At 35.2% G+C, this 17,406-nt stretch overlaps 1 protein-coding gene and 1 long non-coding RNA gene across 8 annotated transcripts; one reads left to right on the forward strand and one right to left on the reverse strand.

Moving 5' to 3' along the window:
* Positions 1-937: 937 nt before the first annotated feature.
* Positions 938-4,044, reverse strand: LOC122513470. Of its 4 annotated transcripts, none has more exons than XR_006302761.1 (5): positions 2,310-4,044; positions 2,052-2,232; positions 1,631-1,773; positions 1,435-1,534; positions 938-1,251 (listed from the first exon to the last, which is right to left on the reverse strand). It is a non-coding gene; the product is annotated as an uncharacterized LOC122513470 (long non-coding RNA). The 4 variants fall into 4 exon arrangements; XR_006302760.1 differs by having other exon boundaries at positions 1,435-1,773; positions 2,310-3,034; positions 3,162-4,035; XR_006302759.1 differs by having other exon boundaries at positions 1,435-1,773; positions 2,310-3,034; positions 3,154-4,035.
* A 407-nt stretch (positions 4,045-4,451) lies between these two features.
* LOC122513471 (kinesin-like protein Klp98A) lies at positions 4,452-16,179 on the forward strand. Of its 4 annotated transcripts, XM_043629846.1 has the most exons (17): positions 4,452-4,621; positions 5,070-5,139; positions 6,668-6,778; positions 6,996-7,112; positions 7,310-7,555; positions 7,676-7,848; positions 8,208-8,610; positions 8,736-9,020; positions 9,157-9,570; positions 9,660-9,857; positions 12,441-12,563; positions 12,910-13,014; positions 13,286-13,423; positions 13,495-14,338; positions 14,480-14,601; positions 14,685-14,954; positions 15,060-16,179. In XM_043629846.1, exons 1-17 carry the CDS (start codon positions 4,575-4,577, stop codon positions 15,303-15,305), a joined length of 3,912 nt encoding a protein of 1,303 aa, XP_043485781.1. In that variant the 5' UTR covers positions 4,452-4,574; the 3' UTR covers positions 15,306-16,179. The 4 variants fall into 4 exon arrangements, with proteins under 4 accessions (XP_043485781.1, XP_043485778.1, XP_043485779.1 ...); XM_043629843.1 differs by having other exon boundaries at positions 13,495-14,601; XM_043629844.1 differs by having other exon boundaries at positions 13,498-14,601.
* The last annotated feature ends 1,227 nt before the right edge of the window (positions 16,180-17,406 follow it).

Genomic DNA, 17,406 nt, shown 5'->3' on the forward strand with positions numbered 1-17,406 from the left:
TAATGCAAAGTCTGTTATTAAACAGTCACCATATATAAAAGCAGTACTTTACTATCTAAATGTTTTGAAATTATCAGCCGTATATAAAGAAAGTTCGTATGTTTTACGTAAAGATTCCTTAATGATTAAATTATAATTTTTCTTAAAAATATATTGTACGTATATATACTTATACTTTAACATTTCACTTAAATATGAATGTTTATGAAGACGATTATTTAATTCAAACGGTGAAAAAGTAAGCTACTGGAATGAGCCACTATAGTGGCCATGGACCTGGAAAAAATAATCGCAAAAGCCACTTTAGTGGCAGGCCGGCTAAGGGCCATATCGGTAATTGCAGTGCTCTACCTTTATCTTTTCGAGCGTCGGTAACTGCCACCGTCGGTAACTGCTACTGTCGGTAACTGCCACCGTCGGTAATTAAAATTTTTTTACTCTATGTCGGTAATATTTTGTATTTAGGTTCCTGACGGTCAATATTATTAACGTACAAACTCTCATTAAAAACGGTCGATGTTTTAAAAATAGAACATTACCGACAGTTACCGACGGTGGAAGTTACCGACGGTGGCAGTTACCGACGGTCGACAAGATAAAGGTAGAGCACTGCAATTACCGATATGGCCCTTAGCCGGCCTGCCACTAAAGTGGCTTTTGCGATTATTTTTTCCAGGTCCATGGCCACTATAGTGGCTCATTCGAGTAGCTTACTTTTTCACCGTTTGAATTAAATAATCGTCTTCATATACATTCATATTTAAGTGAAATGTTAAAGTATAAGTATATATATATATATATATATATATATATATGTACAATATATTTTTAAGAAAAATTATAATTTAATCATTAAGGAATCTTTACGTAAAACATACGAACTTTCTTTATATACGGTAACTGCTTAATAACAGACTTCGCATTAACTTCTATTATATTATTTTTGTCAAAATGTTTTATTTGCCATAATCGTTCGCAAAGCGATTTACTATGTCTGGTTGATTTATAATTGTACGAGCGGAAGCGTCAACGGGAATAAAGTTAATACATGGTGATCGAGTGTACTCCTTATTACTGATCTGGTAGTTGAGGCACGATTACGTCAAACCAATCGACTATGAATCACTATGCTTCGAGCATATCGTATAACTTGTCTTTTCAAGGTTCTGTTCCTTGATCGCTCCCATCTCGCCACCATACTGTGGTATAGAATTTTTCTACGAAAGTAAAGCAGTTCGTTGGCTAAGAGGGCTGAAATGCAATTGGAGATTAGCTGGACGTTTTTTCGAAAACAAATCAAAAAATTCTATGTATATATATCGTTACGTTAAATTCAATAATAGCAACATTAAGAATTTTATTTATGAATAAATAGAATGAATGTAATGAAATAATTTCCATAGATCCATGTCTAGAAGAAGGTAAAATATATACCTCGGCGGTGGTGGTCATTGGTAACTGGGTCAACTGTAATCCGACGTTTGTATTAAAGTTGGCTAGTGCATTTGCAACGGGTTTACCATACCATATCTCTCTGTTTACGAAACGTATCCCAATGTATACTATTTTCTTTACAATCATCAACGCGTTTATAATAATATTGCAAAAATCCACTTAAATACGCATTTACTTTTCTGTAGTTTTTTTTTCCTTCTTTTCGATTATCTAAACATCGTGTAATTATCTTCACGGTGGAGCCGGTGACGAATCAGGATAAATCGTTAATGCTTTATGAATAAATGGAATGTTACGTAGGTAGAGTATAATCTGCATCTAGAATAAAGTTTAATTACGACGATCGTACCATGCATACAATTTCTTTTCTATATGCCAATAATTCAAATCTAGAACTTACGTATAGCAAATATATATCAGAGGAATCGGTTCTCTTTCTAATCCGATACAATACTAATACGTAAGGAATACACGTAAGACTGTACATACTACTTTACTTACTTACTTTCCCATGACCATATACGATGGTATCGATACATAACGGAATTTCGAGATTATATAAATAATATACTTTTCTATCTTATATAAACTAATACCAGAAAAAACTGTCTCCACTATTCCTTCTTATTGGTAGATCATTTTTGTTTCAACTGGCACGACGAGACTGCAACGGAGACGAAATGCAGTAAGCGTAAATGATCTTCCTTCCCTCGTGGTCTCGCATTCATTCATTAAAACAGAATGAATTTACTTCCTTCGTATTTAATGTCATACTATCTGAAATAAAAATGATTCCGTTATTCTTGGTGAAAAGAACAATTTTCAAATATTGCATTTTAAAATAGATATTATACCGTCAGCAAAGTATTTAAAACGCCAACTATTCTTCTGAAACGTAATTGATTTCATGAAACATTTATTTTTCCTGGATTCATCATACCAAACGCGGATTCGATGACGAATCCTTAATCGTAAAAAGAGAACGAAACTATAAACAAAAAAACTATTTATCTTCCTTTCTCTTTCTCTCTTTGCGAACCCCGTTACGCGTTAGAGAAACCGCAAAGCGTGCGATTTATCTCTCTCTCTCTCTCTTTCTCTTTTCTCTTTTCTTTTTTCTTTACAGTGTTTGCCGCGTAGGTGGTTCCTGCACACATACACACACACACACTTTTGTACCGAATGATCTTGTAGCAACGTCATGCTTCGTGGAGGGAGAACAAAACCTGTTCCTTCCTCTCCTCCCGTACCTTTTTTTCCTACCACCCCAACCAACCCCCGCTTAAACTTCTTTCTTTTTCATCATCGAAACGTGCAGGCTGCATGTCTATGCCAACCAAGAAAAATATGCACCGTTCAAAACATCTACGTGCATATATATATAAACGAACTAACATATTTATACACATGTAGTATATAGATTATGGTTGTGTCGCATGCGTTGAGTTTTATCTCGAATATATTTAACGAGTCCTCTTCATGCTCTCCAGATGATATAAGAGATTAATGCCACTGGCACTTTGACCTGAGGATATTCGAAACCAGATGCTACGACGTATTCGAATAATTCGTGCATTTTCTAAAAATGATCATGAGAATGGTAATGTCAAATGTAGATAGATGTTCAGCCTAATACTACTGTTCGAATTCGAATTTGATCAGCACTCTTGATGCCATCTAAAAAGTATAATAATGTACCCATTTACAATTTGACTTCCTTTTCGGTCTATCCAAAACAATTTATAAACGTCACGATTACGTGTCGGAAGTATCACTTGCGTCACCGACATTAGGAAGGGACGGGATATCTAACTCATAAAACGTGCAAAAAGTATTATCAAAAGTATTATCGTTAGAAAAAAAGAATTGTTTTATAGTCTGTAGTGTTGATTCCACCTGGTCAAACAATAACTCCAGACTACTACCGACAAAACAGTTAACCACAGTATACAACGAACTGGAACAAAAACGGAACAAGCCACGTCATTTTGCAACATGACAACGCTCGGTCACGCGTTGCTTTAGGCACGTGGGAGAATGAGAAACTGTCCCTTATGGGGGGAGGGAGAGCTTACTCTCCGGATTTGATCTATCATCGGATTAGCACCATTTTTTTTAGTACCTAACGACACTAGTCATCTGAGGGGAATGCTAAGATTGGAAGAGGTCCGAAAATGCTTAGAAAAAAAATTCCATGTCCAACGAATCACCGTGGGGTCATCCTCGGTCTACCTGGAACGTCATTAACAAAGTTTGTAAGAAGATCTTAGAATTCCGGGGGAAAGGAAAAAATAGGAAAGGGGGTTGGGGGGAAGGGACACCGAATGAATGTCCACAACTATCAGCTGCTACTAAACGTTGTTCTCCGACTTTCCCTGAGCGAGTGAGAATAATACTTGCGTACTGCACGAGGAGAATTGGAAAAAGGTTTGGGTTGTGTGTTCTGAGAGAAGAGGGTGGTGGAATAACGCTTGCGCACTGATACTTTCGATAGAATTCTGTTTAAAGATGGCGTTTGAATCTTGGATACTACGTCAGTCGGTCGTTAGAGTGTCAGTAATCGTCCGTCCGTCGCGACGTGAAAGTGTTAGGGACGATGTCGGTCGTCGTCGTGGTTGATGAGAACAGCAGGCAACTACTGGCTGTTCGAGCTGGACGTGGAGGACGTGCGCGGAGTAGTAGTAGATCGTCGAGGGTACTCAAGGAGGAAGAGGATGCGTCTGTCGCTTAGCCTCGGGACAGGGAGATCGTCGTCGTCGTCGTCGTCGTCGTCGTCGTCGTACAACAAGTACAAGAACAACGTAACAAGAGTACAGTAAGAGTACGCCTAACCCTTTCGTTCTAGTCTACCTACGTGCTTCCGAACAAGGTGCAAAACGAATAGTTGAAGGAGAAGGAGAAACAGAGAGAGAGAGAGAGAGAGAGAGAAGCTGGCAGTGGTGGAAGAGAAGAAGAAAAGGAAGAAGAAGGAGGAAGAAGAAGAAGAGGAGGAGGAGGAGGAGGAGAAAGAGAGGAGGAGGAGGAGGAGAAGGAGGAGGAAGAGAAGCAAATTGAGGAAGAGGGAAAGAGGAGTCAGCTAGGAAACCGAAAGAGAAACGATCCATGCGCTCAACGCAGCCATGGCTTCGGTTAAGGTGGCCGTCAGGGTTCGACCCTTTAACAAAAGGTGTGTGCGTCTATGTGTGGGGGTGTATGTTTGTGTATGTGTGTGTGTGTGTGTGTGTGCATTTGCAGGTATAAATGATTTTGAATCGGTGAAACGTCGAACCCGAAAATACCTTTTATCAACTTCGTTCTATTCGTATTTTTTTCCTTTTCCTTGTTTGTCTTACACACGTTAAGAGTGATAGACTAAACAAGCAAGCAAAAAATTCAAGGAAACCCGAGTTTTTCTTACGTATCATAAATGTGATCCACAACCACCACCACCTGACCACCGCACACCACCTGCAGGATATACTCCTGCAGGGTTACTTTGAAATCGTGCACTGGTGTTGAATGTGTGCGAATGCGTGTCTGTTATGATAGAAGAGAACGAGAAAAGAAAAGGGAAGAGAAGAGTTAGCTGTTATTACCGCTGTCACGTTATTTTTTGTTGTTGTTTTGTTTTACAGAGAACTGGCCATGAATGCGAAGAACATCGTGCAGATGGACGGCAAGAGAACTCGTATCTTTGGCACCAAGGTATATTCTTCTTCTATCGAAATTATCCTTCTTCCCCTCTTCGCCACCCTTCACCCCCAATTCTCAACTCGACCCTAAACTCATTCCAAACGATGCCCCACCATCATCCCCTTATAATTATAGTTAGTATTTTTTATATATATATATGTATGTTTGTGTGCGTGCGCGTGTTTGTATGTACGTGTAAATCGGTAACGGGTCAAACTTGAATACGGGCCGACTTTTCTTTACTCTCTTTCTTTTTTTTTCTCTCTCTCTCTCAAACTCTTTTGCACGATCCAAGAACTGTTATTAATAATCGAGGTTAACGACTCTCGCCTTCCTTTCAAGACGGATCTGTCTCTAACTTCGTTGCAATTTAATGCATTTTCAATCCCAACTACCGAATCTATTATTTGTTATTACAATGGATAAGTATTCGTAAACCTATCGATTATTAACGTATTCCCATTGGAAATTCTTACAATATTGAATCTTTCTTTTTGCAATGTTGTTAGCCGATTTGAAACTCCAATTCACTGACACTAATATCCCATAAAATATTTTTAAGATTTTCAAAAGACATTGAATTTCTTTCGGTGCACGATTCCCCTCAGTCATTGCATTTGAATCCTTGCAACGGAGGAAGTAAAAAATGATTATTCATGTTTTTATCCGTTGTCTCTTCCTTTTTTTTCTCTTTTTATTGCTATTGACAAATAATAGTCTAACATGCGACCATCAGTTATCTGCGTCTTTCTGTTTTGCTCTTAGTTTGACCACGACGACTCGTTACTCGTAATGTGTTTCATGTTACATCAAATGTATATATACCCATACACGTATTTATTGGTGTACATATCTTTCTCTTTCTATGTTTCTATTTCTTGTGTACATAAAATCTATAAACGTGTGCATGCATGCGTGCATTCATGCACGCGTGCGTGTGTGCACTTACTCGACGTTATTGGAGATCTCTTATCTTGGAATCCAAGTAGTAGGATAGAAATACTCGCCACTAATCGGAGAAAGTGAGAAAATCCGTGAGCAAAATCGCTTTGCTTACGATACATACATTTTTTTTCTTACATCTCTTTTCTAATTAATAGAGAGAGAGAGAGAGAGAAAACAAAATAAGAAAGAAATTAAATTCGTTTCAAGATTAATCTGTTTGTAATTATTGAAGCAATAATGACATCTAAAATTGGCCAAGCAAAGATTTCAAAATAAAATCGTATTCCGAATCGAATTCGAAGGGTAAAATTAAAAATCGTTTGATACTAAGCAAGTATTTTTACGCAGTTATGTTTGTCCGTACGTGGTCTCTGTATCTGTGTGTGTGTCCGTGCATGTAAAAATAAAACAAATTGCAAAGCATTGTTGCGTTTACGATCGTGAACTTTGACACGAATTCTACCCGTGTATTGATAATAATTACGATAATAGTAATAATATTGATTAAAATATATCAAGAAACTGTTAAACCACTTATATTTACAGCAATTGTTGTAACATTTATTTATTTCGTTGCGATTTAAAAATTTCTCAGACACCGGGTAGCTGCAGGGAAATCGACCGAGAGAAATACAAGGACTTCACGTTTGATCATTCTTATTGGTCCTTTGATCTGACCGACGATAATTATGCCTCCCAAGAAGAGGTGATTATTTCAATTATATATCAACCGTCTATCGTTTTCTTTTTTTTTTAATTATATCAATTGAAATTAACATCCATTAGAATTGTAATAGTGATTTTTGTACGTATTCGTTTGAAATATTTAAAAGTAACTGAGATAATTTCGATCGTAATAAATGAAAATCGATTTAGAAATGAATTGGATATAGAACAGATGACATAGAAGAGTGTTTTTTTAGGTTTTCTATGATCTTGGTACGGACGTTATAGAAAGTGCCTTCGAAGGCTACAATGCCTGCGTATTTGCCTATGGTCAAACAGGATCTGGGAAAACCTTTACTATGATGGGTTCACCGGTAATATTACAAATTCAAACGATAATATTAAAAAACAAGTTATAGACAAATTTAACGATCCTATGTAATCCTATGAAAAAGAAATATTAATTAAACTCTAATATTTTTGTACGAAAAGAAATCGTATAAAAAAGAAAAAAATCATATATTTATATAAAATATAATTAATAAATAATATAACACGAACGATCTCTTAGGAGTCTCAGGGTTTGATACCAAGAATCTGCAAGACGTTATTCGCGAGGATGGCCGCTGGGAAAGAAAGTGGAGCATCGTACAGGACGGAAGTGTCCTTTCTAGAAATACACAACGAGAGAGTAAAGGACCTATTAAGGATAGATCAAACGCAATCTCATTCTTTGAGAGTACGAGAACATCCGAAACGTGGTCCATATGTTCAAGATTTATCCAGTCATTTGGTCTACGATTATTCGGATATACAGGTTAACAAATCCACGTTGCACGTTAAATAACAAATGACCGAAATCAAGACCGTTAAATATATTTTCTAAAGAAGTATATATATATCATATAAATCACTTTAATGATTATTATTTGAATAGGAATGCATGGTGAGAGGTAATACGCACAGGACTACAGCTAGCACAAATATGAACGACGTTAGTAGCAGGAGTCACGCGATATTTACAATAACATTCGTACAAGCCGGCTTTTCCGAAGGCAACATGCCTTCGGAAACTGTTTCCAAGGTGCATCTCGTCGACTTGGCTGGAAGGTAGTCAATCCTTCACAACAATTGCAATTAAACAAAAAACCAGAACACGTACAATTTTATAATAAAAAAATGCAATCAATTATATGCAATGTCATGTATGAATGTATTCGTCGTTGGGTTCCTGTTGTTACAGTTGAACAAGCTTCAATTTTCTAAGTCGATTATATTCTCTAAATAATATTAGAACAATGCGTTATTGCGTGTGATAGAAAAGAAAACAGACAAAAAGTATAGGAACGTTCGAAGGTACAGGAACAACCCTTTAACATTGCAAATAATGATTGACTGACCCCTCGTATTTGTAAAACATAGTCTAGCATTATTTCTCTCGTTCTCTCTCCCTGTATTTTATTTTCCAGCGAACGTGCTAACGCGACCGGAGCAACGGGACAACGACTGAAGGAGGGTGCACACATTAACAAATCACTGGTGACTTTAGGATCTGTGATATCGGCATTGGCCGAGGTTAGCTCGTCGGGAGATTCTTCTTCTTCCAAACGAAACGTTTTCATACCGTATCGCGACAGCGTGCTAACGTGGTTGCTCAAGGATTCGCTTGGTGGAAATTCGAAGACGATTATGATAGCAGCTATCAGTCCTGCTGATTGTAATTACGGGGAGACCTTGAGTACTCTCAGGTATGCCAATAGGGCGAAGAACATAATCAACAAGCCTACCATCAACGAGGATCCTAACGTTAAATTAATCAGAGAGTTGAGAGAAGAAATTCAAAAGTTGAAGTCCCTCATTGGGAAAGACATGGTAAGTATAAATGATTTAATTCATCATTTGAACGTGAGTTGATCATTAAAAGAATGATAAAAGATCGGAATAAGAATATTAAAGAACTCGTAAGTTCGATCACGATCTAGCCAATCTTTGTACAGAGCATAGAAAGACCACCGCAAGTGCTGTTGGCCCAAATCCACGAGAAACAGGAACAAGAAAAGGTGCTGACCGAGGAATGGACCGAAAAGTGGCGAGAAACCCAACAAATTCTTCAGGAACAGAAAGCCCTTGGTCTTCGCAAAAGTGGAGTCGGTGTTGTTCTAGATTCGGAGATGCCACATTTGGTTGGCATCGACGACGATCTTCTTAGCACCGGTGTAACGCTTTATCATCTGAAAGAAGGAAAAACGTTAGTTGGAACCGAGGAGGCTGCTACCACGCAGGTAGCAACATTTCAATTAAACAAAACACACATTTGCAACTCGCCAAAAATACTTCATTCCTCAAACCTTGTCCTTCCGTTAATGCGAAACACTTAACGATGAATCCTCAAAAGTATTCTCTTGTCTAATTGAACAGGACATTGTCTTGACCGGTCCTGACGTCGAGCCGGAACATTGCGTAGTGGAATTAGACAATGGTGTAGCAACCCTACACCCTCTTTCCCCGCACTGCTGGATCAACACAGCCCAAGTGGACAAGCCTACTAGATTATCGCAAGGTTGTATCATCCTATTGGGTAGGAACAACATGTTTCGTTACAACGATCCAGCGGAAGCGGCTAAGCTAAGGAAAGAGGGTGGTACAGGGAATGGAAATCTACAGTCAACTGTTGTCAATCTTTCGAGATTGTCATTATTGAGCTGGAGCGTATCGGATCTTCACGCTTCTTCTTCGAGCGACAATCTCTTGAACTCGAGCGAGGATCTTCGTGCCTTGGAAGAACTGGAACAACAAAAGGCAGCTTTGATTAAAGAGAAGGAAGATTTCAAGGTTGGTTGGTACCTTTTATTCGTCCTGGGTTTAACTGTGTTCTTCCTTACAAGGTCCTATCGTCTCAATTTGATTACATTTCTGTTTAGAGAGAGCAGGAAGAACGCGAGGAAAGATGGGCAGCTAGGAGAGAAGCCCTGGAAGGTGCCCAGCGTGATTTGGAGAGAGAATGGGGTGCCCAATGGAAGGAATGGGCCGATGCCATTGCTAGTCTCGAATCCAGGCAACGTGAACTACGTACGCGTCGTCAAATCCTGGAACAAGAACGGCGCGACGAAATGACGCAAGTAAGTGACTCCTCGGATGCACCGTCAGCGGATTTAAATGTTATATCGGTCAAGTATCACTTCTATCTGGTCCTCATTGCTCTCGGTGTCCTTATTTGCTTGTCTGGCAACATCATCATATACTCGCACGTTTGTCCTTTAAATATGTGATATTATTGCACACCTTTTGTTTTATTTTTTCTTTTTCTTAAACTACTGTTAAACTACACTTTTTATTCTTTCTTCTTCTCATTTTTTTTCTATTTATATCTACCTATCTGTCTGTCTGTCTGTCTGACTGTCCGTCTGTCTGTCTGTCTATCCCTTTTCTTTCTCTTCCTTGTTTTAGACAAGACAAAAATAAGCGTCGAGTATTAAAAGTAGTATTCTGTAAACTACTTAGGTTTTGATCTAAAGGTGCCTTCAAACTTCGACGATTCTTTAATCCCTAACTGGTATGGTGAACATTTTATTATGTGAATATTATAATGGAGGTTTATGGGACCCCTTAATTTACCAGTCAGGGATTAAACAAGTATAACAGAAACTCCTTAATATATGAAAACAGAATATATGAAAAATATATCGCAGGATGACGAAAAGATTAACAACGACTGCCATAATATAGAGAGTTTGTCTCATTTGTTTTTTAATAGAAAAAGGAACAATATTTGTGTCAACTATGTTAGAATTCATGTGATTATTTATTAGATTCCTATGCAGGTCTTAGGGTATCGCGATGTGATCATTTAATTAATTATTTTTCTTTTTTGTTTCTGTTTGTTTGATTTTATTTTATTTTATTTTATTTTATTTTGTCCCTGTTTCTTGTTTATTTATATTATTATTAATTAGAATTTTTATCCAGACGATTAAATAGTCGCTGTAGTAGTTCATAATATATAAAAATAGAAAGAAAAAGAGAGAGAGAGAGAGAGAGAAAGAAAGAATGAGAGAATGAGAGAGAAAGTGAGATGTGCAGTAGTGTCCTTGAACTGCAAATACGGCTGAATATACTAATTGTAGGCTTCCGGTGCTGAGGAGGGCTATTGCCGGAGAAATGTCATTCCGTGGATTGTTTAAATATCTTAAGTATTTTATAAATATATATATATGTGCAAATATTAGTTTCATCATTTTAACTAAAAACGAACATCACTTTTTTGTTTGTATATATAGCACTGGCCTTGTTGTTTTATATCAGGGCTTCTCAAACCTTTTTTTTTTTTACTACTTGGTGACCGAAACCACCTGTCCCTTCCACCCCCGACTCCGTTTACTCGAGCAAATATTTTTACAACCCTGGGTATAGACTTTTCGCTATCATAAACTCACAAACTATACTATACGTGTGCTGTTGCTAAAATTTTCTCGAAAAATTGATACTTTGAGAAGCCTTGTTCTATATATTAATATTTATATTAGATTATTTCTATGGGTTTGTTATGCGAGAAAAGAAATAATTATTATCATTGTATAACATTACTATTATTACTATTAATGTTATTAATTATAAATTATTATTATTAATATTGCCGATATTATTATTATTATTACTTATTAGTTATTAGTGACTATTATTATGATTATTATGATTATTATTATTATTATTATTATTGTTGATTAATAAATTTTTCTCACTGTACCAAAATTGGCTGTCGATCTTCTACGTACGTTTCTTCTGTTTTTTCTTTTCTTTATGTGCACTTTTTACATATATATTTTTATATTTCTATATATATACATTATACACTGACACTGTTGAATAATTTTTCTACATGATTATTATTGTAAAAATTAATGTATAATCCCGATTAACAAACCCAATATTATATTAGTTTTGTTCGTAATTGTTTCTTCTTAATTTATAATTTGGGATCAATCTCTTAAGTGCATCAAATGTCACGCGTTTAAAAAGAAAGGTAATGTAATAATAGCAATTCGACGCATGATTTCTTTTTAAATAGACCGTCATCGTCATCGTCGTCGTCATCGTCCTCGTCGTCGTCCTCGTCATCGTCGTCATCTCAAGGTCGCACGATAATTTGTTAGAAAAGTTTTATACACCAATGTCGCTGTTAAAAAATATTTGACAAATATTTGTATGCATTCAATTGATCGACATTGCATCGGGTTGCTGAAAAAGTTTATGCTGGTTTAAAAACAAAAATTTATGTCTATATATATATATATATATATATCAATAATATAAATAATTAGCATCTATTTTCTATTCTAAAAATATTTGACAAATATTTTTTCTATGCACCACCAAATATATCTGCAGCAACGCACAATGCAAATGCACAAATAATAACGTGGGAACCTGAGATCCACTTTTTATCCCATAAAAATTCGTTCATATTCATGTATAAAAAAAAAGACAAACAAACAAACAAACAAACAAAAAAGCACATAAACAAAAGAGACACCGATGGTGTGGTAGGTAGAATTATTAATATAGTAGTTAATTAATATTAATTAGATTTATATATTACTACTATTACTACTATTATTATTATAATATATCCGGTGGCATCTTAAATATGATTTCTCTTGAATTATTTTTTGTTAACGCATAGATGTATTGTGTATCGTATCCAGGTAGAAAGTTTGTGTAGGGAAGTCGCCTCTCTACGCACAACATTGCAGTCCAAGCATCGTCAGTTACAAGAATTTTCAAATAGTCACGAACGTTCGCATAAGTTACATCATCGATGGGAAAAGGTAAGATCTATGCTAGACAACAACAACACCAACAACAACAACGACAACAAAAAAATATATATATATATAATAATAATAATAATTGAATTAACATCTACTTGCAAAATTATTTGTTGCATGTACTAAAATGAAAGATGCTGTTGTTCTCTTTTACATTTGATGTTTCTATTTCTTGACTACACACTTATACGTAACTCGTGTATATGTATATATTTTTGCTAATAGTTTCATTAATTATGACTATTAACATCTTTTTATTTTTTTTGATGTTGAACCGAATGCGAGGTCCGTCGAGGTTCGTCGAATAATTCGATTTTATAGAAAATAAGTGTTGATTATTTTTCAGACTGACGAGGGTGGTGGTGGAAGCGATGGAAGTTTGCCAGAATCTTGGTCAAGTTTGAACGATGAGAAATGTGTTGATGCTGTCAGAGAACTCGTCAATCATCACGTAAGCATTTTCCTGTTTATTCCCGTTCTAAAATATCCGAATTCTTTTCCCTGAAAAATTATAATTAATGTCAATTCTCGACACACTTGTACGCGTAGAAATTTGTTCAAAACAACTTATCAATGCTTTATTTAAAGATTTTTCATCGAAAATAGTTTCAGTTTGTTCTGGTTTAAGTTAAGTTTCATAGGATAAAACTTTGAACTCGAATGCATGTAGCATTTAGTATTAAATTGAAAAATACATTAACATTGTAAACAATTTCTGATAGAAAAAGGAATTAGCAGTACTGGAAACAGAATTGCAAAGCAAGATGAAATCCTTGAACGAGCATCAGAACAAAGTGGACAAAATGGAAGAGGAATTGATGGAGATAGCTAAAAAACAAAAGCACATTTATAATTTAGAAGTTAGTAAAGATCAATCTAAAAATTGATTATTGTTGTCAATAAAAAAACGACTAACTAATCGATATTTTAGCAGGAAGGTGACGGATCAACGGAGAAAAAAGTGTTCTTAGCTAAAAGATCTCAGGAACAATTGGAAGAAATAGTTCGACGTAAGCAAAGTTTATCGTTGAATTTGAAATGCGCGTTGCCAGCTTCGCCGAGTGAAAAAATGTCGAGCGGAGACGAGGTGGTATCCGGTTGCGAATTGAAATCGTTTCAAGATAGTTGTAATAGAAAATTGCAAATAGCTTCGGCACTTAGTATGCTACCTCAGGATATACCAAGTTCCGTGGACACTGGTGAAACGTTTCACACGGCTGCCGGGGATTCGCCGGAACCTCGATTACTTTTTCAAGAAGTCATAGAACATAATCGTGACAAATTGGAAAGAGAAATGAGCGATAAGGAATTGAAGAAGCAAGAGGAGGATAAGGAAGAACAAGAAGAACTAAGGCAAGAAGAAAAATTACAAGAATTGCTCAACGGTTCAACGAATTTGTATTCAAACGTTAAAGAAGAAGAAGAAGAAGAAGAAGAATGTAGGAAATTAAATTACATTGAAAGAAAGTCTTCCAATGAAAGTACGAGTAATACTGAAATTAATAAAGACGACAATGATACATTGAACACGCGTTCCTCGACAAATTCTACCATGGAGAACGACGAGATCTTGCAAGATTCGTTGGAATCACCGATTCAATCGAATCCTGCAATGAAAAGATTGAACCAAAGAATAGCACGTCAGAGAATGATGGTGATGAGATGTTTGGAATCTAGTACACCGTCTAAAGAAGATCTCAATCGTCAGATATCTATCCTCCAAGATCTTCAGAAGCAACAGATCGAGTTGGAGGTATCGTTGTTGGAAGATGAACGTAAGATTCCTAAATCTTTAAGTAACGAGGATGATAGATTATCGACTAATAGCGTTGTTGGGGATGATCGTACACAAATAGATACTAAATCGTATCTAGATTTAACGTCAACCAATAATTCTGCTACACTTTTGACCGTAGCTACTACGAGATCTCATCTATTCAGGAACAATAGGCCTAATAGCAACGAAGAAGATGTTACCTCCGAATCGATGGTCTCCAGAATATCTTCCGGACGTGGTTACTCTACGGTCTATCTAACCGTAAGTATTTTTCTTCTTGATTTTATAATCAATTTTGGACAATCTAAAATAATAATATTCATTAATTATGTATACCATCTTAGAGTCAAAATCGTAGCGATCGTTTGAGCAGTCCTTACTCATTAACGATTACGAGGTCTTTACCATCGTTAATAGCAAACGATGGTGATTGTGACAACGTGATCAATATGATCATCAGCGTACCTTCATACGTGATACGCGGAGCTGGTACTTACAGTCATTACGAATACGAAGTTAGAATTGTAGCACAAGATGACAGTTGGACGTTGTTAAGAAGATATAGAACTTTTCGAGAGTTGTATATTTCGATGAGTAAGAAGTACGGTTGTAAGGTATCTATAAAATATTTCTTTTTTTTTTAATACTTATATAGCAATTAGCAATAAATATTATTTGATATGTTTATATATACCTCCTATATGAATTTGTTTTAACAGGTTGCAGGAATACGTTTTCCTCCTCGTATTTTCTTTCCAAGAAACGAAGTGGTCGCGCGACAACGTAGGAAACACCTCGAGGAATACCTTAGACGATTAATTCAAGTCTGCTCTAAATTACCTCAGTGCAAACCGTTATATAAATATAATGGTAATTTGAGTAATATAGATAAACAATCCTTATTGGAATTTAGTTACTTTTTCAGACGAGGTACATTCGAGAGCAGCAAATACGGGACTAGTTAAAAAGTTTATGTGTACGATGATATGTTGGATGGGGGGATATATACATACATACCACATACACACACACACACATACATACACACACAATGGTGTCTTGTTTATCTCTATATAATTTCTCTTGTATTTTTTATAACGATATTTATCGCATCGAGGAAAAAACACAAGGCGCATATTAGAATCGAATGAAATATTTTGTCTGTAAAGTATTTAAAAATATGCAACTAGACTAAAATACAGGGTCGCTTTTGGGCTGCCTTAAATTCTTAAATTTGGTTTTTTACAAATCAGGATTTAAGTTATTTTTTTCTTTTTTTGTTAACAGACTCATTAGCTCATAGGCTCATTGTCTTGTTTTACTTCTTCTTCTTTTTTAGATCGGTTAAATCGCAAGCCTAGAGTTTGTAAAAACTGCAAGCCTAATTACGAGACTAAAATATAATCTTGATAACAGTTAAAAATCATTTTTAAGAACTATCGGTCAGCTTTGCATATCGATGTTTGCAGGTATGCAAAAACCCAATGCGTATGTTTGTTATTTAGATATCGCTCTCTGCTATCGTTTTTTTTAGAAAAGAAAAAGGAGAGATAGAAAAGAAAACGATAAGAAAAAGAAAGAAAAAAATTAAATAACGTTTGGATACAACATAAAAAGATAGAATTGAATATTTTACAGTAAACACGTACAATATACTATTAGAACGATATATATACATTATTATTTATAATAGTCATCGTTATTATTACTTTTCTTATCTTTCGATAACTCTCTTTCTAAAAAAAAGATTTTGAATCGAAATCACTTCTATCGCATGATATTCATTCGCACACTTTTTTTTTAAATTTAATTGTATTAAACAAATTTAATTTTTATATATATTCTTTTTCCTTGTTTTTATTTTTCTTTCCTGTTTTTTTTTTAGTTTTGATCTTTTTTGTTTTTTCTTTATACGATCACGACTGATAATTATCGACTGAGAATTGTAGAAATAAAATTGTCTCCTCTAACTACGAGCGGATCTAATTACTTTTATATCATTAAGTTATTTTATTTGTATTATTATTAGCATTATTATTGTGTTAGGAAAGCAAAGAGTATCAGTTGCATTAGAGTACAAGGGTGTAGTGTCGCTTCGTTAAGGTTCTTCCAAAAGATCGCTTAGATTATTAAAAAATAAAATAAAATAAAATATAAAATATATATATACACAACGTTTCACGACAGAAAAGAATTTGCAACGAAATGATGTTAATTGAGATCAAAGAACAATCTTTACACGACGTTTGACAACGGATCCAACATTTCTATTAATCGTTTAAGTCCCAAACAGGATGATCATAACGCTGCTCAGATTTCTTCTCGAAGAGTGCAACATTTTTTAGACATCACAATGTGCAATTGGCATTTTTCGACAGGATTTTTCTAAAGATCACTGGACTCATACAATTACCATGTTTGCTACCAGTGTCACATATTTGCTGATGCATCGATTTTCATTGAGAGCCCACACTTTGCTAAAATAATCGGCTGCTATTTTTCTGAGACAGAGAAATAATAATTGCATACATATATTCATATAAAAAAAAAATAATAATAATATTATTAAAAAGAAAATATATTCTTGAGAGGTAAAAATAAATGCCGCAAAATATTTATTAGCTTTTGCAATTAATAACCGTGGCTTTTTTTGTGTCATTGTAGGGAGAATCTCGCAGAGTTCATTTCTTTTTTTATTTTATTTTATTAATTCATCACATTTAATGGGAATTGAAAATGATGTATCTATAAAAAAAGAAGGTAAAAACGTATTAAATTATCTCATACTTTAATATATATATATATATATACGTATATATATATTAATCGTCATCTTTGATAAATAATTGTTCCATGGCTGTGTATATAAAAGAAAAGAATAGACTTATGGACTTCGAATCCAGCAAGTTAAAACTTTGACGCAAACCAAATTGGTTAACGAGAGACTAGATATATAAACAAAAAGAAATTTATTCGAAAAATGGACGTTATACCTCAAGAAAAAAAGTTTCGTATAAGAGTTTCGACACGTACACGTTCACTCACACGCATACAAACACGCAGACA

The sequence above is a fragment of the Polistes fuscatus genome, unplaced genomic scaffold (assembly GCF_010416935.1).
Source record: "Polistes fuscatus isolate 324 unplaced genomic scaffold, CU_Pfus_HIC Scaffold12, whole genome shotgun sequence".
Lineage (NCBI taxonomy): Eukaryota > Metazoa > Arthropoda > Insecta > Hymenoptera > Vespidae > Polistes > Polistes fuscatus.

What these genes read in the sequence shown, in the direction of transcription:
- LOC122513471 (XM_043629843.1), top strand. Translation starts at nt 4,575, where the DNA reads ATGGCTTCGGTTAAGGTGGCCGTCAGGGTTCGACCCTTTAACAAAAG. An exon ending in CTCGTCGACTTGGCTGGAAG is followed by an intron (nt 7,849 to 8,207) that starts GTAGTCAATCCT and finishes TTTATTTTCCAG; the next exon opens with CGAACGTGCTAACGCGACCG. An exon ending in AAGAGAAGGAAGATTTCAAG is followed by an intron (nt 9,571 to 9,659) that starts GTTGGTTGGTAC and finishes ATTTCTGTTTAG; the next exon opens with AGAGAGCAGGAAGAACGCGA.